This window comes from Herpailurus yagouaroundi, unplaced genomic scaffold, assembly GCF_014898765.1.
Source record: "Herpailurus yagouaroundi ecotype Mexico unplaced genomic scaffold, PumYag 100, whole genome shotgun sequence".
In the NCBI taxonomy this organism is placed as follows: domain Eukaryota; kingdom Metazoa; phylum Chordata; class Mammalia; order Carnivora; family Felidae; genus Herpailurus; species Herpailurus yagouaroundi.
In genome coordinates, this window is record NW_024412391.1 from 32,692,572 (window position 1) to 32,715,927 (window position 23,356).

At 38.4% G+C, this 23,356-nt stretch overlaps 1 protein-coding gene across 1 annotated transcript in view; it reads left to right on the forward strand.

Annotated features, from left to right (window-relative positions):
- IMMP2L (inner mitochondrial membrane peptidase subunit 2) overlaps positions 1-23,356 on the forward strand; it is a 702,214-nt gene that overhangs the window by 275,089 nt on the left and 403,769 nt on the right. Inside the window, exon 5 of the mRNA XM_040471579.1 lies at positions 19,168-19,248. Coding sequence (XP_040327513.1) covers positions 19,168-19,248 — 81 coding nt within the window. The remainder of the gene's footprint in view (positions 1-19,167; positions 19,249-23,356) is intronic.

The following is a 23,356-nucleotide window of genomic DNA, read 5'->3' on the forward strand; positions in this document are numbered from 1 at the left end:
TCTTTTGCCTTCACTTATTTTGCAAATCAGAAGAAATTCTTGTATAGTTGTGGGAATTAGACAGTTAGCTAGAAAGCAGGGATTGTTTGCAAATTCTTAAAATAATTCCTACACTTGATTTCTGCAAATCGTTCCTGGCTCTAATCCTCACTGATAGTGGGACACTTAGTGCTCTCTTGATATTTTTACAAAGGTAGGCAATGTCTGGTTGCCCTATGGCTGAGATTATTTTAGGATGATATCTCCCCCTGGCAATATATAATTAGACAATTTTATTTTGTGGTTATATTATTATTATTATTATTATTATTATTATTATTATTATTTTATTGCAAACATTTTTATTTTTTGAAAAATGTCAGGAGAAACCTCTGTCTGTATTGCTTTATCCAATTGATTTTGGATAATAGAAAGTATATCCTGACAGCATGAATCATGTTAGGCAAAACTAGGGTTTAATTGTATGTATGCTCTATAATTCCCTACTGATCAACATATAGTCTATGAACCAGCAGTATCTTTACACCTGGGATGTTGAGAAATGTGGAATATTTGGCCCCATCTGAGATCTGCTGAACCATATCTGCATTTTAACAAAATTCCAAAGTGATTTACATGGACTCTAGAGTTTGAGAAACATTCCTTAAAGGCACACACCCATCACATATTTTGAAGGTCCTGAAATCTAGGTCCTTGTTACTGTTAGTGGTTTGCATACCATTACATAAGTATCACCTGGGAGCTTGTTAGAAATACACACTTTCAGGTCTAAGCCCTGATCTCTTGAGGCAGAATTTCAATTTTAACAAGATCCCCTGGTGGTTTCTATGAACATTAAAATACGAAAAGCATTGATCTAGATTACACCATCTTGTTGAAGCTAGCTTAACTTGAATTCTAGTTGTAGAATAAATGTCCCCCCACCCCTCAGGTACCTCTTTAGTAGTCTTAGCTAGAGCATTGCCAATTTAGTAAAGATGGCTACAGTCTCTAAATACATAAAGGAGGAATCTACTCAACTTCTTTAATAATTGACGTACACTTCTGACATTTGCCCTTGACTACTTTTCTCCAGACTCTATCGTGGATACTTCTCTTACTCCCACTTATTCTTATAAAAATAGAGGAGGAGTCTGTCATACTTTTTTTCCTACTCATATGATTTCCAGAGCATTGTTCTACAAAATTATTTAACAATTTCTCTTAAGATAACAGGTCTCCATAGGCATTTGTTTCCTAATTCCCATTGTCCCAGCCATGTCCCCAGTGTTTGCTGTCCTTCTGGGCATTTCCCCTCTGTCCTGGATGGTAGCTCCTCATTCAGGTTTCTTCTTCTCAAGGCCTGCTACCTTCCTTGTCTGTGGCATTCTTAATGCCACAGGTCACAGGCATTCTTGGTGGTATTATCTTTATTTTCTCTTTACTCATGGTACCCTAGGGTAATGTCATCTTTGTCATTCCAGTTTGCCCCTCTCCAAGCTCCTTCTTCCAAGAATCTGGAATTTCCTTTCAAGTTTCCTTTCAGTGGACTACAGCCTTTCTTCTCAATTTCTTATTCTGGTTGTCTCCACCCAAACCTTGAATTCCACCACAACCATAAGCCATCATAACAGTGCCTTTAATAGCATCTTTGAAGGTTCTCTTTGACTTTTCCTGTATTCCTCTCAACCCTAGACTGCCTCTGCCCACCTGCTTTCTCTGCTTTTGTTTTCAAGCTATTAAGCTTGCTTGTGGAAATTATGAAACAAAGGTGATTGAGTCAGATAATGTTTTTGGCTTTATCACCTCAGCCAGATGTTCTCTTCTACTCCACTGTCCTTTTACATGTTTACTGTAGTACCCAATCCCATGTGCGTCTTTTTAATTTCTTAGAAGTGGGAGATACTCTTTTCATAGTGAATGGTGGTAAGGATCTATGCTTTCAGATTAAATTTGCTGGTAGGTTTCTAAATCATGGTGCTTTTATTTCATTACAATTTTTCTTTAGAACAGTTACAATAAAAATATATTTGTCACATTGCTGTGCTGCAGATTTTATTATGGTCTTTAGATGCAGATGGCTTTTACCTTCTTGTGGATATAAACCACAGTAACAAAGATCTGGTGCTTAATTGGTCTCATTTCCTGTTAAGCATTGTCACTTTAAAAATTGCTACTTAGAAGAATGAAAAGAGGACATTAAGATTTCTTTCCTAGTGGCATTAAAGAGTAAGGAAGCACAATTCAGGTATAATTTGTTCAGTTATATTGATAGCCAACAAGACTAAATGAATTAAAAAATAAAAGAAATGCTTGTTGGTTTATGGTCAAAACATCTCTAGGAATTTTGTACTGTTGGTGCAGTAAAAAAGTAATTGTTTTATTAAATTGCTTCAGTGTCCTCAGCATTGCACCACTAACTGTGATGGAGCCAGAGGAAGTACAGGATATTTTATCTGACTGGAAAAACTTGTATTATACATTGGAGAAAAAATGGTAATACGCACGAATGCTGTGAGATAGAATGTGATATAAAACACAACCTTTTTACAAAGGTTAATGATGTCCTGTTGCCCAAAATAGAGTCCATGCTCCATGGAATAGTGTGCTTGCTCATTGACCTCTGGGTCCTAACCACCCTTTCCAGCATCATCTTCCTCCATTGCATGCCCCTGAAACATGCTCTACACTCCAGTCACTTTGATGTGCTTATTATTGCAGAATGTATCATCTACTTCAATACCTGCCTGCTTTGGTAAGCTACTTTTATTATTATTATTATTATTATTATTATTATTATTATTATATTATTATTATTATTTTTTAAATTTTTGCTTTATTCTCTTTCTCCCTGTCTTCAGGTAAATTCATACTCATCTTTTAAGACCTACCTCAGATGTTGCTTCCACTGCAGAACTTTCTTGGTTTTCCTAAATAGAATTAGTTTTTACTCTCTATATGATCTTTTATTTCCTTGTTGGCTTCCTTTCTGTCATTTAGCAGATTTTTTTTTTTCTGATTTTCCTTTTGATTTTTTCTTTGACCCATTGGCTATTTAGGAGTGTCTTAGTCAGTTTGGGCTGCTATAAGAAAATACCATAAACTTGTGGCTTATCAACAACACAAAGTTAGTTCTCATGGTTCTGGAGTCTGGAAGTCCAAGGTCAGGGTGCCAGCATGATGGGGTCTGGTGAGAGTTTTCTTCCGGACATGCTAATGTCCATTTTCTCGTATTTTCACATTTTCAAGAACAAAGAGAGGGAGCAGCTTATGTTCTTAAAAGGGAACTAATCCCATTCATGAAGTCTCCACCTTCATGACTTAATTACCTGCCAAAAATCCCACCTCCTAATACCATCACTTTGGGAGTTAGGAGTTCAAAGTATGAATTTTGCTTGGGGAACACAAGCATTCAGTCCATAGCAAGGAGTATGTATCTGTGATTTGCAGAAGAGTACCCTGATGTATTTGATTCTTACATATAATGCATTTTTATAGCTGTTCAGTCCAGCATTCTTTCTGGTATACATGGATATAATAGGTTTTATGTTGTTGTTTGGTTTTGGCAAAAATGATGCTTCATGCATTAGTCGTACAGGGTGAAACTTCTGTGACGTTCGGTAAGCCTCCTGAGTATCTCTGCTGGGTTTTTTTATTTTAGAGACCGTTTTGAATACTGAAAATTTTGATGGAGCATTAAAAGAAGAATTAAACACATTCATAAGTTTCCCAAAATGTACCTGTTATTAATTTTTAATCCCATTCCATTTTTGTTGCAGAAAATAGATTGTATTATTTCTGTCTTTTCTATCCCTACCATATAGTCTGTTCTGGAGAATGTTCCATTTTGTGCTTAAAAATAATATATATTCATTTGTTTGGTGGGGTGTTCTTTAGATGTCTCTTGGGTTAGTTGGTTTATAGTGTCATTCAAGTCTTCTATTTCCTTGGTCTTCTGTCTAGATTTTCCTCTCCATTATTGAAAGTAGAGTATTAAAATATTATTGCAGAATTATCTTTCTCCTTTTAATTCTGTACGTTTGTGCTTCATATATTTCAGTGAATTGTTACTTCCTGCATATTTGCTTAGAATTGTTATATCTTCCTGATGAATTGACCCTTTTATCGTTGTAAAATTTCACTGTTTATCTCTGAACTAGGAGCAGAAAGAGAGGGAGCAGTGTTGGTACAAATGTTACCATTTTGCCTTTCTTGCACGATTTCCATAGATTTTCTTGAATAGATGTTTTTTTTTCATTTGCTATTTGCCATTAGGACCATTTGAAGAAGCTTTAAATTTTTAAAGATAATTTCACCAGTTTTTAATAATTCTGCCAGTTTTTTTCCTAGTTTTAAACCGATTAGTGGAGCTCCTCATGCTATCATACCAGAAGTTGATCCATATGTCTCTTTCTATAAATTGTTTGTGTATGTGTTTCTTTTCCTTAAGAGGTCTTATGAGTTTTATAAGCCTTATGAGACTGCAACCTAATCATTTGTATTTGCATAGCACTTAGTATGATGCTTAAAATATTGCAGATCAGTGATTCTCAAATATTTTTTCTTTAAAAAATTTTTTTAATGTTTATTTATTTTTGAGAATGACAGAGACGTAATGCAAGTGGGTTAGGGGCAGAGAGAGAGGGAGACACAGAATCCAAAACAGGCTCCAGGCTCCAAGCTGTCAGCACAGAGCCCGTCGCAGGGCTTGAGATCATGAGCTGTGTGATACTGACCTGAGCTGAAGTTGATCCCTCAACCGACTGAGCCACCATGGTGCCCCCCTTTTTCTTTAAAAAAATTTTTTTTAATGTTAAATATTTTTTATTTTAGAGATTGTTTTGGATACTGAAAATTTTGGTGGAGCACTGGAAGTCATTAAAATGATCAAAATAACATCAAATAACTTACAATAATTATGATGCATTAATTGTTACAGTTAAATAGCATTATGGTGCCTGTAAAAACAACCGCAGCTGTCCACCATTCCTGTGGTCTCCTTTCAGGAGAAAAACCAGTGCCCTGTCATGTTCAGAGGATCATTGACTTACCTGCCATGACTTACCTGCCTTATAACCTTTTGAAATCAAGTTTGTTTGGTTTTTGTTTGGTTTTAGTGCCATTTGACATCAATTTCTATCTGTGATTTGCAGCAGAGTACCCTGATGTATTTGATTCTTACGTATAATGTACTTTTACGGCTGTTCAGTCTAGCATTCTTTCTGGTAAACATGGATATAATAGGTTTTGCATTGTTGTTGTTTGGTTTTGGTAACAATGATGCTTCTCACATTAGTTGCACTGGGTGAAACTTCTGTGAAGTTTAGTAAGCCTCCTGAGTATCTCTGCTGGTTCTTAGTTTATGTTTGGTTACTGTTGGATAGACCAAAAATGAAATTATGAAGTGTAGACTAAATGTTATGGAAGTATTCCATGAACCTGAGCTCTAAGGCTTGGGAAAATTCTTGACTTTCAACATTACTATTCCTGTATCCTGTGTATTTAATGGGTCACCATATTTTTTTGCCTTTATGTCCTAGAGGTCTCTGTATTTCAGTCTTTCTTTGCTGTTTTTGCCTATGCGGTTCTTATCCGGGCCCTCAAACATTCACCACTAGTTTGCACTAATAGCCTCCTAATCTGTGTATTTCTCTAGTTTGTGCCTTTTTGGAAGCCATCCTGTACTCTGCTACACAGACCAAGTTTCTTAGAATCCTAGTCCATCATGCAATTTCCTCAATGCTTATGACAAATGTTTGCTGGTGTTTGTTATGTGCCAGTCACTGTTTTGGGTGCTGTGTTTTAGTGGCACAAAAGCTATACAAATTCCCTGCCCTCTTGGACATTCTGCTCTTTGTTACAGTAGATAGTATATAAGTAAATAAATGAGATTCTTACATTGTGGTAAGTGCTATGACAATAATAAACACATGATGGAGTGACATCAGGACAGCACCTGAGGTAGGTGCTGAGTGAAGACCTCTCTTGGGAGATGCCATGTGAGCTGGAATCTGGAGGGTGAGGATGGGCTAGCCACACAGGAATGGGAAAGAAAGGACTTCTTGCAGAGGAAACAATAATTACCAAGGCCCAGAGACAGATAAGGGCTTGATGTGTTTGTAAAACAGAAAGGAGCCCATTATTGATGTAGCATAATGAAGGATGAGAGTGATGATATGAGATGATGTTGAGGAGGAAGCCAGATCATGTGAGATGACTTGTTTTTAAAAGGGAAATGAGGCTTGTGTGGAGAATGGTTCAAAAGGGCAAGAGTAAAACTTTGCTACTATATAGGAGGTTGATATTTGTTCTAGGTTAGTGATGTTGGTAGCTTATTCGGGAAGTGTTATTTAAAGGTGGATTAAAGCAGGCAGATTCAAGATATATGTTGAAGGTTGAACCAATGCACTTGGCAATACATTAAAAGCCTAACCCATTTGTTGCTGTGTCATGGAGAAAATCTTTTGTCTTCTTTTCAAGGTCCCTGTAAACTGACCTTTTTATATGTCTGCTTATCTCCCTTTATACCCAAGGTACACTTTGTTCTTCTGGTAAAAGAAAGTATAATATAGTAGTTAAAAGCACATGCTGTGGTGTCAGACTTTCAGGGTTCTGGTGTTGACTTTGTCCCTTTCTGTGTGATCTCACCTCATACACTCTTTGTACTACAGTTTCCTCATTTATAAAATGGAGACAATAATATTTCTAACTCATAGCATTGTTTTTAGGATTCAATGAATTAATCCATCTAAAGTGTTTGGAAAACACTTGGCCATAGTAAGTGCCCAATATATGATTAGTGTATTCATTTCTTAGGGCTGTTTTGACAAACTGTGACAAACAGAATGACTTAAAACAATAGACATTTATTCTCTCACAATGCTGGAGGCTGGAAGCCTGAAATTAAGGTATCAGCAGGATTAGTTCTGCCCAGAGGCCATGAGGGAGAATTTGGGTCTTTGGCATTCTTTGGCTTATAGAAGAAGTACTCCAGTGACTACCTCCTTCCTCACATGGCCACCCTCTTGTGTTCCTGATTGCTTCCCCTTTTCTTCAAATGACCTGTCTTTGAATTTAGGGTCTGTTTTAATTCCAGATACTCTCAAGCTTCTTTTTCTTTTTAACGTTTTATTTATTTTTGAGACAGAGAGAGACAGAGCATGAACGGGGAAGGGGCAGAGAGAGAGGGAGACACAGAATCGGAAGCAGGCTCCAGGCTCTGAGCCATCAGCCCAGAGCCCGACGCGGGGCTCGAACTCACGGACCGCGAGATCGTGACCCTGAGTGAAGTCGGACGCTTAACCGACTGAGCCACCCAGGCGCCCCTTCAAGCTTCTTAATTACAAAGATTTCTCTTCCAAATAAGGTCACATTTACAGTTTCTTAGTATTGGGACATGGGCATATGATTTTATTGTTTGCAGAGGTCACCATTCAGATCACTACATTTGCCAAGACCACGCTTAGGACCAGTTTTGCTCCTATTCTGATATTTTGTAAATACTAGCCAATTTTCAAAGTCTGGTTCCAGTCTTACCACTGGCATAAAATAACTCTTAATTCTTTAAAAAATTTTTTTTAACATTTATTCCATTTGAGAGAGAGAGAGAGAGAGAGAGAGAGAGAGAGAGAGAGAGGGAGGAAGGGGCAGAGAGAGAGGGAGACATAGAATCTGAAGCTGAGCTGTCATCAGAGCCCCATGCAGGGCTCAGACTCACCAACCGTGAGATCATGACCTGAGCCAAAGTCGGATACTTTGACTGAGACACCCAGGCCCCCCTAAAATAGCTCTTATTCTAAAAGATTTGTTCTCTTCCACCAGTAAAGCCAAATAAAAAATATTTTTGAATGCCTATGATTATAAAAATAGCATAGGAGACTTGCTCCATATAGACAACTTCTGTGCCTTGCCTTTTGTTGATTATTCAGATATAGTTCAAGTTTCCTTCTCCATGTTTCATTTCTTTTTTTTTTTTTAATTAATTAAGTTTTAAAGAGTGGGCTCCATGCCCAATGTAGGGCTTGAACTCATGTCCCCGAGATGAAGAGTTACATGCATACTGTCTACCAACTGAGCCAGCCAGGCACTCTCCTCCATGTTTCATCCTGTAATGATTAGGAAAAACATTTCATTCTCATCAAAATTTTTTTCAGTGCCCCAGAAACTGTCAAAAATGATTATTTTGGATCTGAAATTTGGACTGGAGCTAGAGTCTTGAGTCTCATTGCTGGATACAAGTTAGACCTAGATTCTAGGGAAGTGGTTTTGGTCATCAAAAACTAGATCATTGGTGTATGTGAGAAAGGCAGAATAGTACAATGAATATGAACTAGAAAATCATAAAATATGTTATAAATAAATGACTATGCTTCATTAGGTTTTCCTTCCTCATCTTCAAATTCCTAGCTTAAAAATTAAAAAGTATTCAGTTGGCAATTTCATACAAATATGTATAAATTATACATTATTACAGAGTTTCATGCTTGATGTGTGTAACTCATATGTCTATGTCTGTGTCTAAAGACATAAATGGAATAATGTTTACTGAAGCATTCACCATGGTTATCTTTGAGCTGTGGGATTTCAGGTGTTAATTTGATTTTTAAAATCATCAGTTCTGATGGAATTTTAACAATATAAAAGTGTCATTTTATAAAGACAGTGGTTGTGGTGGGAGAAATGAAGGCTTAAAGAGGGGTTGGACCTTCAGGTCAGTTACTTCCAGCTGCACAAGCAGGTTTCCATATCTACTCCTGTTTCATATTTACTCCTGTTTGCATATTTACTCATGTTCAAAGGCCACAATTTAGTCTATATGCCCTAGGGAAGAAAAGCTTGGGAAGAATTGCAAAATACATACATATGCTAAACCTTAGTGTGCGTTGTAAGTAACTCATGGGCACAATACACACACACACACACACACACACACACACACGTCCAAGTAAGCTCTATCTGATGTGTTAAAAGTGTGGAATTTTTATTATTAAAACTTTAATACAATTACTTGCTTTTCCTGCCAACTCTCCCATAACTGTTTCTGGAGTGAGGGGCAGTTACAGGATATAGCTGAAGTGGAGCTATCCTAGTGGGGAATGATAATCTTGGTCCAAAGCCGTTAGGAATTCAATCTAGATCATAAACTACCTTTGTAACAAACTGGTTTCCTTCAGAAATACTTGAGTTTGTCTTTCCAACTATATTTATGTAAGAGTGTTTTACTGTTAGTGTTACTGTTTATATGAGTGTTATTTGCATAGAAAGTGTCATTTGGGCCACATCCATATCTGATTCGAGGTCTCCCCCCATGTTAGTGGGCACTTAGAGCTTATTGACTTACAGGCCACAACCTGAAGCCCGAGTCCCTGTGAACACATGTTCTCTGGGATTCCAGTGAATATGCAGAGTGCAATTGCATTTTTCAAAAACATGAAGAAATTCAAATAAGCTGGAAACTTGCCAAGTTTAATTTTTGACACATCTCAACATTAGAATGTCCGTGTAAATGGAAGGTCAGAGTCATGCTTTGTGGCTACTGCTTTGGGACCCAGGACTGCGGGATGTCCCGCAGACAGGGCTGTCAATGCTAGTGTGTGAGTGTTGTAAGTACCGATGGGGAATGCAGGTGTCTTTTCATGTCAGCATTCTCTCAATTTCTCTCAAACAGTTTAAACCACTAAACTGTTACTCTTTCTGTTGGGAATGGCAAGAAAAGCTTTTCTCTCTGTATTCCGTGCTCCTGGGACATGTGCCTATTTGCTTCAAGACTGGTTTTTGAATTTAAGGTTGCAAAACAGTTGTTCAGAAAACAACCACAGCAGTCTACTTCAGAAAACCCTTCTCTCTTTTGAGATATAACTGGATTGGTGATTCGCGTCTGTTTGTTAATTGCAATAAAGCTGCTATTGTAATTTAGAATGCTTGTTAAGAATAGTCCAACAGTCCTCTAAGGGACAATAGATAACCTGCTATGTGTCTTGCTTAGGGAGCTGGTAATTATTTTACTGTAAATGAATCTAACAATAGCCCATTGGAAAACCACAAGAGGGACAAGCTTTGAGGGAGGAGTGTTAAAATCAAGGCTCTTCTTTATTGACTACATTCATCAGCCCAAATTACTGGCAATAAAGTTTTTAGAGAGGTTCAAGTAAAGTAAGTAAAATAATTAAGGTTCTCTTCAGTTACTGTTAAAAATTCTTTGTATGAGTGCATCTTACTTAGACTCATTTTCACCTTCCTTTTAATGGAATTTTTAATGTTTTATATTATATAATGATGACTTTTTGCTTTTTAAAAGGCTACCATACCAGAGCAGAGATTTGTAAATTTTTCTTGTAGGAATTGCTGAGCTGTTCTCACTAACTTGACTGCTTAGAGCTCCCTGCTATATTGTGTTTTTGACTTTGGCTAATTTTTTTTTGTTTTGTTTTCTGAGGAAAAAAACAGGTGTAGTTAAAAGTCAGGTGCAGGGGCATCTGGGTGGCTCAGTCGGTTGGGCGTCTGACTTCGGCTCAGGTCATTATCTCGCGGTCCGTGAGTTTGAGCCCCGCGTCGGGCTCTGTGCTGACAGCTCAGAGCCTGGAGCCTGTTTCAGATTCTGTGTCTTCCTCTCTCTCTCTGACCTTCCCCCATTCAGGCTCTGTCTCTCTCTCTGTCTCAAAAATGAATAAACGTTAAAAAAAAAAAAAGTCAGGTGCAAGTAATGATTTGGGGTGGTATTGCCAGACTAAATAAAAGAAAAGTTAGACAAGCACATTTTACTCCCATGGAAAGACATTCAAAATTATGTGTTGGCTGAGGAAGTGTTAGGTTATTATTTTTCAAAAATGTCAAGAAACAATATATATGTGCTCCTCAAAGCCAAGCAGAGCCTGTTGCACGTCAAACTGATGACTCAGGTATACTCACCCTTCTAGCGTTAGATCACACCTACTTTTGGTCCCTTTTCACTCTGTCCCATTATGCCTCCTGTGCTCCATCCAGGCATAATTATTAGTTCTCAGAATGTTCCATCCACTTTCGAAGTTTGGGGCATGATACTCCCCCAGTCTTGGAGGTACATCCAGAGCTTAAGAGCCCTTCAGATCCAGCTTCCTCAGGAAGTTCTCCCTAATTGGGTGGAATAAATGCCCCGAACCTCTGACGTCCTGCAAAAGTGTACGTGAACTCTATGTAACCTCAAAACAGAAGCTTATTTTCCCGGTTCATCATGATCCCACTTCCCATGATAAAATAATTGTTCTCTGGTCTCCTAGCATTTCCTTTAACTTAGAGTATATCACTTTTTATTACATTTAGTTTTCCAGATCTTCCTTGTTAGGCTGTGAGTTCCAATTTCTCACATGCATTTCTTCTCCTCCATTCCTACTGTCTTTGTGCTGGTGGAAGCCTTGTTATCTCTTAGATGACTACTGTGACCCCCTCTGTGCCTGTCCCCAGTCTTGTGCCCTTGAATCTCTTCTCCACACTATCCTCTAGAAGTATCTATTAAAGTTTATATCTGACTAGACTAGTCTTCTTCATAGGTGTCATTTGCCATGAGAACAAAGTGCACTCTCCTTAGTGTGACAAATTAAAAAAGGCTATCTGTGATCTTACTCCTGTTTTTTTTTTTTTCCTTGTAGCCCACATTCCCACTAACTTGGGGCTTCATAGCTTATATGCCAGTAGTGCTGAGCTAATTTTATTTCACTATGAGTTTTCTGATATGTTATGATTCTGGACTTTGCTCAAGGTGTTTCTTCTGTTTGTAATGTTTTTATTCAAAACATAATTTCTGATCATCCATCAAGGTTCCATTATCACCTCCTCTGGGAAGACCTGTAGATCAGTTAGCTGCTCTCTACACCCTCAGAGTATCTAAATACATACTTGTATTATATTCTTAGTGTATTATGATGTATTATATTCTTAGATGTACTGTAATCTTAGTGATCTGTTCACCAGGAAAAGTTATTTATTATTTATGATTGTTTCCTTAAGGTCTAGCATTGTATTTGGCACCCAATAGATTCCCCATAAGTGTCTGAATGAATGGATGGAATAGCAGAGATTAAGAATATCCCAAGGCCATAAGAAGAAAAGCCAGGAATACAAATCTTGGAGAAAAATCAAGATAAGAGTTTTATAACAAATATTCCTTTGGTAACTTTGAATTTAAGAGATGAGTCTGTGGGGATAAGGGCTAGCAGTGTAACTCTTGTGGAAAGCCTGCATGGATTCTGCAAAATGTCCCTTTGGGGCAGGTAGATGCTTTTGTGGAGAGAAGGCTACCTTTCAAGATTCAGGTTGGTGGCTGTAGTTGGGAACAGTCTTAAAGGGCTAGCCTGGATTTCATCTTTATTTAGTTGGGATTCCGAGTTATCCTGGATTTTGAGGCAGAAAAGCACTTACTGGGGAATTGGGCTGAAACACAGGCTGAAATCTTGGCAGATAGCTGGAGAGGAAGAGAAATGGTTACGGGATAACTGTATGGAAGCTTGACTACTGCAAAGCTGGGCTAGATTATTTAGAATGTGCAAAAGGATTGCCGAGCAAATCGGAAACTGAGTAGCAGATCTTTATCTTTTTTTCTGCCAGTGGCCAGGATTGGTTCTGGATTCTGGGGTATGTGGGCACAAAGAGGAGGGCTAAGTGAGCACTGTCGAGAAGCTCAGAGCTCCTCAATGGGTTCAAGCCCAAGCCCAACATTACAGTGAGCTCGGCTGGCCCCTTTCTACTTTTGTTCACTTCCCATTTCTATTAACATATCAACATTTTTGCAATTGCATATGTATCAGCCAGGCAGTGGTTTCTTTGGGACTCTTACTATATGTTAAGCACTGTACGAGGCTTCAAGATTATAGTGGTGAACAAGAAGCAATGGTTCCTTATGGTTCTTAACTAGTGAGGTAGATGTACAATGAACGAATAATTTCAAATGTGATTAACCACACTAAAGGGGCAGTGTGCAGTGACTTGGGAGAGTAGAGTTTCAATTTAATTTATTCTGGGGAGTCAGGGAAAGTTTATGGTAGACATGACATTTAAGCTGAGATCCAAAGAATGAGAACTTTGCTAGAAAAAGTAAAGTGGGGATTGTATAGGGTCATCAGCATAAACAGAAATCCTAAGGTAGGATAGAGAAGTGTGGCAGAAGGCCAGCATGGTTGGAGGAAGAGTTTACACTACATGAGCCTGAAGAGAGAGAGAGTAGAGGCTGTTTTTGGGGGTTTTTTTTTTGTTTTTTGTTTTTTGTTTTGGAGGTTTTTGGAAACTGCATTAAGGCTTTTAGATTTTGTTCTAAACAATGTAGAAGTAATTGGAGAGTTTTAACCTCATGTTTGTTTTAGAATGATTGCTCTGTCTGCCCTGTGGAAAATAGACAGAAGCAGGGGCAAAAGTAGAAAAGGAGTATCTGGTTGAGAGGCTATTGTTGTGATCCAAGCATGAGATGATACTGGCTACACCAGGGTAAAAGTGGGGAATAAGTCAGTGGATAGATGGGAAAGATATACAGGAATAGAATACACAGTTTTGGCCAATTGATTAGATGTGGCCAGAGAGAGAGAGAGAGAGAGAGAGAGAGAGAGAGAGGTTAAGGGTGATTTGTAAACTTTGAGCAACTTGCTATACGGTAGGTCCATTTTTTTTTTTTTTTTTTTGGAGGTAGGTTTTGCACAGAAAATTTGGGTAGGGCATTTTCAAGAGGGATAAGTGCTCCTTTTAGAGATGCCTCTTTTGTATGCATAACATCAACAAAATCCAATTGTTTCTTTCCAGAGGACTGAACAAAAAATGCCATGAGTAAGAAAATAAGCAGATAAATACTTGCATTTTCATTAGATGGGGTCTTTTCAGGTCATAGTTGCAGTCTGTAAATTATTGAAACATAGGTATCATGTAAAGTTACTTTGATTAAACTCTTTACCTTGGAAGCTCCTTTCTAAAGGGTAGGATGCTATTTGGTAAGCCTTTTAAAAGTTGCTTTTGACAGCTAATTTGCTCACATAATAGCATAAGGTTTCTTCTCTTGTGCTTCATATTTTTTAAAAGAGAAAAAAAATCCTTTATAATGAACTCTGATAAATATGAGATAATTGATGGATTATATCTGCATAAAAAGAATTCCAGTTGCTAAATACAATACTCATGATAAATGGAATGCATTTAGACTTTCAGTCTGGAGATTGCATTCTGTCACTGTGCTCAAGAATAATACTGAACATTTTGAAAAAATGAAAAACAGACCATAGAAGAGGTTTCTTTAAGGTAACACTGAAGTTTATTTATCATAATGAGAGGCAGGTAATGATAACTTTCAGGTAATAGAATCTATGCTATAGTATATTCACTTGACACATTTTCTCTGAATATAGTAGTGTTTTTTTTTTTTTTTTTTAAGTTAAGGTAGAGCTTCCTCTTGCTCCATTTAATGGGCAGCTACATGGTAGGCACTAGAAAAAGCAAATTGAGGGTTTTCAGATCAGTGGGGAAGATACACACACAAACACATGCATGCATACCTGATGGTGTAATGGGTAGGAATTGCAAAGGTGAATAGCGTGCAGATACCAATGGGTGATGCCTAAATTGAATCTTGAACTACAAAGAATAGTTAGTCAGAATGGAGAGAAGTATTCTAGAATCACAACACAATATGTGGAAATGGCAGATGGACAGAGATGTTAAAGACCATGGCACATTGTATGAAGTATAGGTCGTCCAAGATAGTATGGCCAGAACATTGGGTCCTTAAGAAGGAGACGCAGCGGTGATGCTGGAGAAATAGGTAGATACCTGATTGCAAACACCTTCCTGTGCAAAGCTAACAAGGCTGACCTTTATCTTGAAGACTTTGGGTTGCTATATAAAAGGATTTTAAATAGAGAAGTCATGTACTCAGATTTTCATTTTAGAAAGATCACTGCCCAGTATTTTGTTAGTATATCAGAAGGGACAAGCATGGATGGCTCCCAGGTTTTGCCTTCAAATGAGAAGTCTGACTATCTTTTCGTCGTTGCTACAACATTTATAAGCATCAAAATGTGCTTGATAAACATAGTTTGATGCTTATAAATGTTCTATAATTGGGGAAAAAAAGACCCAGGAAAAGTGACAGAGAAGCATTGATAGACAGACAGAAGGGTAAAAAGAACCTGGTTTCTAGATATGTGCAATGCCTCAGTAGTGAAGGGATGGGTTTCAAATAGGAACTAACGGCCAACAGTGTAGCATGTTAGAGACAAACTGAATAAGGACTACAAATTCTCTATTGGGTTTCACTAAAGGGAGTATCCCTGGTCACTGTGAATAGAGCGGTTTTGACAGTTATTGAGGGTAGGCAGATGTGAGATTGTTGAAAGTTGAAGACTAATTATACACTGTAGAATTAGAGTTGGGATATATAGTTGTTTCTTCAGTGTGTTGAGTGAGAAAGGGAAAAGGCACATAGGGTGGTAGGACTTGGTGATGTGTGAGAGGAGTGGTTTTAAATTGCAGGAGGCTTGAGCTTATTTGTTTGCTTAGGTAAAATTGCAGGAGAGAGAGAGAGAGAGAGAGAGAGAGAGAGAGAGAGAGAGATTGATTAAAGATGCAGAAGAGGGAAGGCAACACTGATGGATGGCAGTCCCTGAGGGAAGAAGAATGAATGGAATCCAGCACCAAGGTGGTGGTTTGGTGATAGAAAAGATGGATGTGTTTCCTCTGAGAGAAGGTGCAAGTGGCCAAGAATGGTGTAGCTCTAAGTAAGTTTCTAAGAGGACTTTGATTAGGAAATGCTTGGAAATGCTTAGGAAAGCATTTCCATGTGGTGTCTTTGTATGTTCTCAGTTTTCTTTCATATGACTTAGTGGGGCATAGTTGGACCTAAACACATGATTCCATATTTTCATAATTCTACAATTTGGTCCCTTTTCTTGCATAATGTGAACACTGATTATTGTTTTAAACTGTAATACACTACTACCAGCAATTAGAATTTGTATTAACATCATATACACAGAGAAGAAAATACTTTATTCATTGTGTAATACTTAAAATACTTACAATGATTATAAGTCTGTCTTTTTATTCTTAAAGTATTAAATGAAATAAATGACACTGTCTCTGAAGAGATAGGCCATAGTATATAGCAAACACATAGTTTTTGTGTTTGCTACTTACTTATACAATTATTTGCACACTTAATATGTTTTTTAAGATAATATGGTTCTGATTTGGCTTAAAAATCTTGTCATTTGTTTATTCTTCCCCATGAATGATTTTTTACTTATACATATTGCAGTTCTTAATGCTTACTTACATGTTTTTTGAGCATGATGAGACAATGTAGTATTACAAAAATGAAAAAAATGGTATTTGCTGCAAAGGAAATGAGTTAAATAAAGGTGTTTGTTAAATGGGAAGATGCTGCTTTTGACACAAATTTTCATGGAAGCATCTCTCATCTCCCCAAACACTGCTCTGCCTGATCAGTCATGCCTGGGGATGCAATCTCAGATGCTGCCAGCTTTGCTGACAGGCCTAGTGCGGTCCTGATGCCAGTGTTCTGAGCCTGGGGTCCTCTCTCCCTGGGTGGGCTTGGCTTTTGTTTCCTATGTGGTCACTGGGCTTGGCTCTGCTTAATTTAGAAGCAGCGAAGAATGGGCAAGATTTGCAGATGCCTCCAAGTTACCAAGGACCAGCAAAGATAGTAGTTTGAATAGAATTGTGAGGTTTTATTCATATCTCTACCCTAGGGGTACGCTTTTCATCTTCTATTTTTTTTGTCGAGGTGAATTTTTGAAACCAACAAGTTTACCTTTTTGCCATTGTGTTTTCCCATTGCTACCACCACAGAGCTAAAGCCTATTACTGGAAGGCTGCCTTGGGCAAAACCGTGAAATAGGTAAAGTTTGTCTTAGACATCCGCTACTTCTTTTTCTTTTTCTTTTTTTTTTTTTTTAATTTTTTAATGTTTATTTATTTTTGAGACAGAGAGACAGAGCATGAACAGGGGAGGGTCAGAGAGAGAGGGAGACACAGAATCTGAAGCAGGCTCCAGGCTCTGAGCTGTCAGCACAGAGCCCGACGCGGGGCTCGAACTCACAGACCGTGAGGTCATGACCTGAGCCTGAGCCGAAGTCGGACGCTTAACCGACTGAGCCACCCAGGCGCCCCCGCTACTTCTTTTTCTAGCCCTGCTTCTCCCCCCCCCCCACCACCCCAAACACCTAATACTCCTGAGTTCCTTCTGCTGGTGGGGCTTCACACAGTGTTAGTGATTGATTGCATCTTAATATCCTACATCTTCCAGGGATATAAACATTTGGAGCAACTGTTTTGGGGGGAGGGGAGTTGGGGGGGAGTAACATCTCTAACAGCAGAATTTGAAGTTTTAGGGTTGGGGGTAATGGTAATTGAGAAAATAGGGGGCAAAAACCTTCTAATTCTAAAACAAATGTGTAAATGACTGCTTCCTCTGCTCTATTTGAAAAATCGGGGTTATTATTAATAATGAGTGCCAATTAAAAATCCCTTGAATTATCATACTGAAATATGATAATATGCTGGCATGAATGGGCCAACTTTTCCTTACTCTTCTGTGAAGAAGACACTCTGTAATGATATAAAGAATGAACTGAGACTATTTTTATACAATGGCTCATGAACTCACAGACATGAGGGAACAATCATTGTTTAGCATTTCAATTTGTGGTCTATCTTGGAATCATATTTTAATTAACCCAGCCAACACCTTTGTGTGTGATAAGTGATATTATCCCTGGAGTACAATATATAGAAAAAAAAGTAATCTAATCTAAAAGCATGAAAGGGGGCAAAATACTGCTCTTATCAAATCTGTTAAAGATTGGGTTAAAGAGATAGCTCAAGGTTAAGGGTCTCCTGCTAAGAAGTTGCCTAGTTAATCAGTAAGAGAATTGGAGTGAGAACATTTGAGCTTCTGGCCTCCTTGGGCACAGAGTCACTGTTTCCTTTGAGGCTATGTTAATAATCACCGTTAGTGACCTCAGGAGACCACAGCTCCTAGCAATGAAGCAGATGGCATGCTTCCTCCATCACCCTACAGTTCATGAGCCATAATGCTACCCAAGTGGGATGTGAATGTTAAATAATAACAAATTAGTCTGTGTTGAAATCATGGCTTTGAATATATCTCAATAACTTTCTGTTTCCAAAGGACTTTGAGTTATATTTATAACCCATTCAAACTACTTAAAATTCCCGTAATTCAAAATCACTATGCTTCTTTTTAGTGCTTAAAGAAATAGCTATCTGGTAGGACCATATATACTCTGATGGTGAATTTGTATTTAGAAGGAAGAAAGGTTATCAGCCTTACAACTGGGTGAGGTCCTATGAAAGTTTATAGAAATATAGCATATTAGCACTAAAGGAATCTTGGAAGTTGGGAGGAAATGAATTTGTAACTGAGATCTTCAGACCAAACTCATTATCAAAACTGCACAGATAACAGGTTTTAAATCAGTTAATTATAGCCTCTGGAGAAACAAGCTTTCTGGAACACTGGAAAGCTAGGGGAGAGAAATTGACCAAGGACACCCAGGCCCTGACTCTGCTTTCTCCATATGGATGGGGTCTGTGACCTTGCTCATGCTGAGTTTGATTTAACAACTAGAAGATCTGCTGTTTATAAACATTCCTTTAAGTGGAAGCATGCCTGTGGCAGCATAAGTTCTTTCTGGGTAAGTGATTTTAACCACATGTATAAAAAAGGCCAGTGGTGTGGCAAGCATTTGGTCATTTCACAGATCTGGCTGGAAGATTCTACATCCTTGGCTAATTAAATTGGGATTTGTCTAATCCTGCAGTGGGTGTATGTAAGTTCACTTAATCCCTAATTTTACAGATGAGGGAAATACAGTTTATGGAAGAAAAATGACTTTTCTAAACTGGCATCTTTTGTATTAGAACTGCAGACAGAACTGAGGTCTCCTCACCCCGAGTTTGAATGGGTTATAAATATAACTTAAAGTCTTTTGGAAACAGAAAATCATTGAGATATATTCAAAGCCATGATTTTAACACAGCCTAATTTGTTATTATGCTCTTGTATGATTATCTGTAGCCTCAGGACTCAGAAAAGAGAACCTTGACCCTGTGGTTTCTATTAATGACACCATCATATTTCAGTCATTTTTGCCTTCATTCATTTAGCAAATATTTACTGAGTTCTTGCATTGGTAGAAGTACAACAGTGAACAAAACGGATCCAAGTTCCTGCCCTGATGACGCTTACATTATAGTCAAGGAAGACAGACAAAATAGGTAAGTAAGATGTGGTTTAAAGTATGTCTAAATATGTTTAATGTATATCTGATGGGGGTAAGTACTATGAGAAAAGGTGAAGTGGAAAAGTGACATGGGGTTGTGTATGTGAGTAGGCTGTGGTGATTTTCAATAGAGTGGTCAGGAAAGAGACCTCAGTGAGTAATCACTCATTTTCCCGGTCATGTAGGTTCTACTCTTACAGTGTCTACAATATCTATATTTCTTTTTCCACTTCCTTGAAATGGAAATTGAAATAGAAACCTGCCACTGTGTCTCTTCCTGACCACAGGTTGTCTCTTTTTCTCTCTCTGTTCTCTCTGTCTTATTGTGAGGCATCCATTATCCTTCCTCCAACCTAGTTTTCAAGAAATCAGACCTGAATCCTATCGCTTCCCACCTCTGATAGCTTCAGTGACTCCTCATTCCACACAGCCTCTTGACCAGGACATTCAAATCTTTCCATGTGGCCACATTTCCTCTGTCCATCCTGCATCCCCTCCTGCTTAGGTAGGCAGGCCGCTGGTCCCCCTCTCCATCTTGTCTCACTCTTTCCTTTTTTAGGAATGCCCTTTTACCAGTTGAAGCTCTGGCTATCTTCACAGTTGATCTCAAATTATTTCCCTTTCCACAAAGTTTTTTTCTGACCCTTTCCTGTTCCACCACCCCCCACGCCCCAAACACCATGAGAAAATCCAGTTAGCAATTTGAGGATAAAATTGATCTTCTACTCATCTTTCAATAGCATGGTTCCTGGCACACTGTCACTGCGCCATAAGGGTTTGTTGAGTCAAAATGAATGATACTTGTCAGATTCCACTGACAATCAGGTATCTCAACAGAAAGTTGAGATTTCAATGTGGGTTCCGTATATTGCTCATGAAAATGTAGCCAAGGCATAGGAGAAAAAGTATTTAATAGTGTATATTTCAAACAGGAAGAGGCTTTCAGTAATATAGTGTATTCTATGCTCAGGGACAGTTGGAAAGAGAATGTACTCACGTGAATTTACGTGGGAAGCTGGCTGTCAGTTGAGCTGTGTGCAAATGAATCTGCCTTAAACTGTTTTCTGCTAAAATAAGCAACATTTAGAAATGTTGTCTATCTCTTTAGGTTAGTACTGAATTATCCCCCAGCTTTCTGAAGCTCATCAAATTAATAATTGTTTCCAGTGATCTGTAAACAAGCTTACTTTAAGCAATTAACCCATTTGCTTATTAGCATAAAAGACTCCAGTAACAAAGAATTAGAAGTTGATAGGGTCAGTTCAGGATAGCAATGTCTTTGCCCATTAGTTCCTTCCCCGAGTACCATGCTGCATAGTTATGTTACCAAAGACTTGCCTCTGGAAGATATAGCTTTTTCTCCACCCAAGACCACACTGACCAAGATGGAGAAGCTACTTTTAAAGTAGTGGACAGTGTGGGAATGGACAGCTGCTTCTATAAGCAGTGTCCCTGGCATTGGGGTGGAGGGGCACCATTTCAGTAGGCCACATGAATTTTCCCTGGGTGCTGACCTTACCATCTAATCTTTACTGTCTTAACTACTCAGTCAACCTCTTGTCTCTTTCAGTTTCTGGCTTATAATCAATTTGTGACTAGTGCTGGGATTCGGCCGTAAGTTTTCCCATTCATAGGTTGGACTCCTTTTGGGCAACAACCTAAAAAAATTCCTGCTCAGAGGATTAGTTTCTTCTGGATAAGCTTTCTAGAAGTGAATTTGCCAAGAGGGTACATATAAAACAAAGCAAAATAAACAAAATCTCCATCTGCTGTTTCTAGCAGAAATGATTTGGAGGCATCTTTCCTACCCAAAGGATTAGACTCTGTTGGGCAAGCTCCTAGACTCAAATCTGGATCTCTTCTCTTAGAGGGGTGAAGTCTTTTAATCCTACATAATTCTGATGATAGATGGGCTCAGTACTGTTATTCAGGTAATAGCCATGATCTCACTTTAAGAAGAAACAGGTAAAGGGGCGCCTGGGTGGCTCAGGCGGTTAAGCGTTAGACTTCAGCTCAGGTCATGATCTCACAGTCTGTGAGTTCGAGCCTCACGTCGGGCTCTGTGCTGACAGCTCAGAGCCTGGAGCCTGCTTCAGATTCTGTGTCTCCCTCTCTCTCTGCCCCTCCCTCCCCTGCTCATGCTCTGTCTCTCTCTGTCTCAAAAACAAAATAAAAACACTTAAAAATTAAAAAAAAGAAGAAACAGGTAAAAATAGTTAGTGATGCTTTGTTATGCAATTGTTGGTTATGCTTTGAGACTTTTTTTAAGTATTAATATCTTGGTATTTCATTTTAGGTGTTAATACTTTATTAGTTAGAAAAGGATTTGGGGATTTTTCTTACACTCTGAAGCTAAGCATGGAAAATTAGGACTGTACTCCCTATATCTGTCTGTGAATATACTATCACTCAGTCACCCTAGCCAGAACAGTAGAAATCATCTTAAAATATCTAAAACCCATGTGTTCTACCTTTTAAATTTCTGTTCTTATTAAGGTTATCTGAGGCCTCCCTTTTGCTAAATTCAGTGAAAAAGTCTTAACCCTCATTTTTCGTGCCTATCATTAAGATGACATAGATGGTCATTCCCTTTATCTTGAATAAGTTTCTTCACTTGGTTGGTTTTCTTTGTTTGTTCTTCCTCTTTCTAATCTCTACTAACTGGAATCCCTCAGCGCTCATTCCTTGGGCCTTTTCTTTGACAATACAAATCATCTCTTGATGATTTCGTCCAGGCTCGTTGTTTTAAACATCATCCATATGAAGATATTTCCCAAATTTGTCTGTTTAGCCCAGATTTCTCTCCTGAACTGCAGACTCATTTAGGCAGTGGTCCCCTTCTCATTTCTATTTATATGTCTAATTAGCTTTGGAGTCTAATATATGAAGCTGAAATCCTGGTCATTCCTATGAAACCTGCTCCTCTCATAGTCCTCCTCATCTCAGTAATTGGCTGTTTCATCCTTCCAGATTCTCAGGCCAAAACAACTTGGGGTTATGCTTGACTCCTCCCTTTTCTCATATTTCACATTTAATCTGTCAGTAAATGTTGTTGGCTCTATCTTCAAAATATATGCAGAATATAGGTTACTTCTCATTACCTCTACCTCTCCAAGCCACCATCATCTTTTACCTATTTTTTGTAAGGACCTCCTTTTTTTTTTTTTTTTTTTTTTTTAATATTTATTTCTGAGAGAGAGAGTGATTGAGCTGGGGAGGCGCAGAGAGAGGGGAGACACAGAATCCAAAGCAGGCTCCAGGCTCTGAGGTATCAGCACAGAGCCCAACATGGGGCTTGAATCCACAAACTGTGAGATCATGACCTGAGCTGAAGTCAGACGCTTAACCAACTGAGCCACCCAGGCACCCCGTGTAAGGACCTCCTAAGTGGCCTCCCTTTTTCTGTTCATGGCACCCTATAGCCTTTTCTTAAAACACGAGTCACAATTACCATGTCAGTTTTCTACTCCAAACCCTTCAGTGGTTTCCTATCTCTCTCAGGGTAAGAGTCAAAGGCATTACAATCTCTAATAAAGCACTATAATATCCAGTCCTTTATTTACCACTCTGAACTCCTCTTTCTGTGACTCTCCTTTCAGTCACAGTGTGGCAGCCTCACTAGCCTCCTTGTTTTCCCTCCCTGAGCAAACATATGGGACCAGACTGTCAAATGAGACCAGCATGACTCAGCACTTTTAACCTGTGTTACTCTATTAAATGATGTCAAGGATACAGGCAGTCCAAAAGATTATACAAAGTAGAGAGTGGTCCATGATATCATTGGACCTCCCAAGGTCCTTCCTATGTTGGATACGATTATCTGGCTTAGAACAGATGAGCTATCTGAATGAGATTCATGAGATTACCTCAGACAGAAGGAATATTTAAATTATGAAACATCTCCATTTTGTACTCTAGAGTGTTATACTTGTGTATGATAGAGATATGATGCACATCTAATACCATATAGGGAGACATACATCATAAATGTTAGGCTCTACTTATTTAGGTAATCCTTAATATAGAGACATCTTGCTACAGGCATTTCAGAGATTGTTTCTTTCCCCTGGGTAAAAACCATTAGTTTAATTATCCACAAGTCC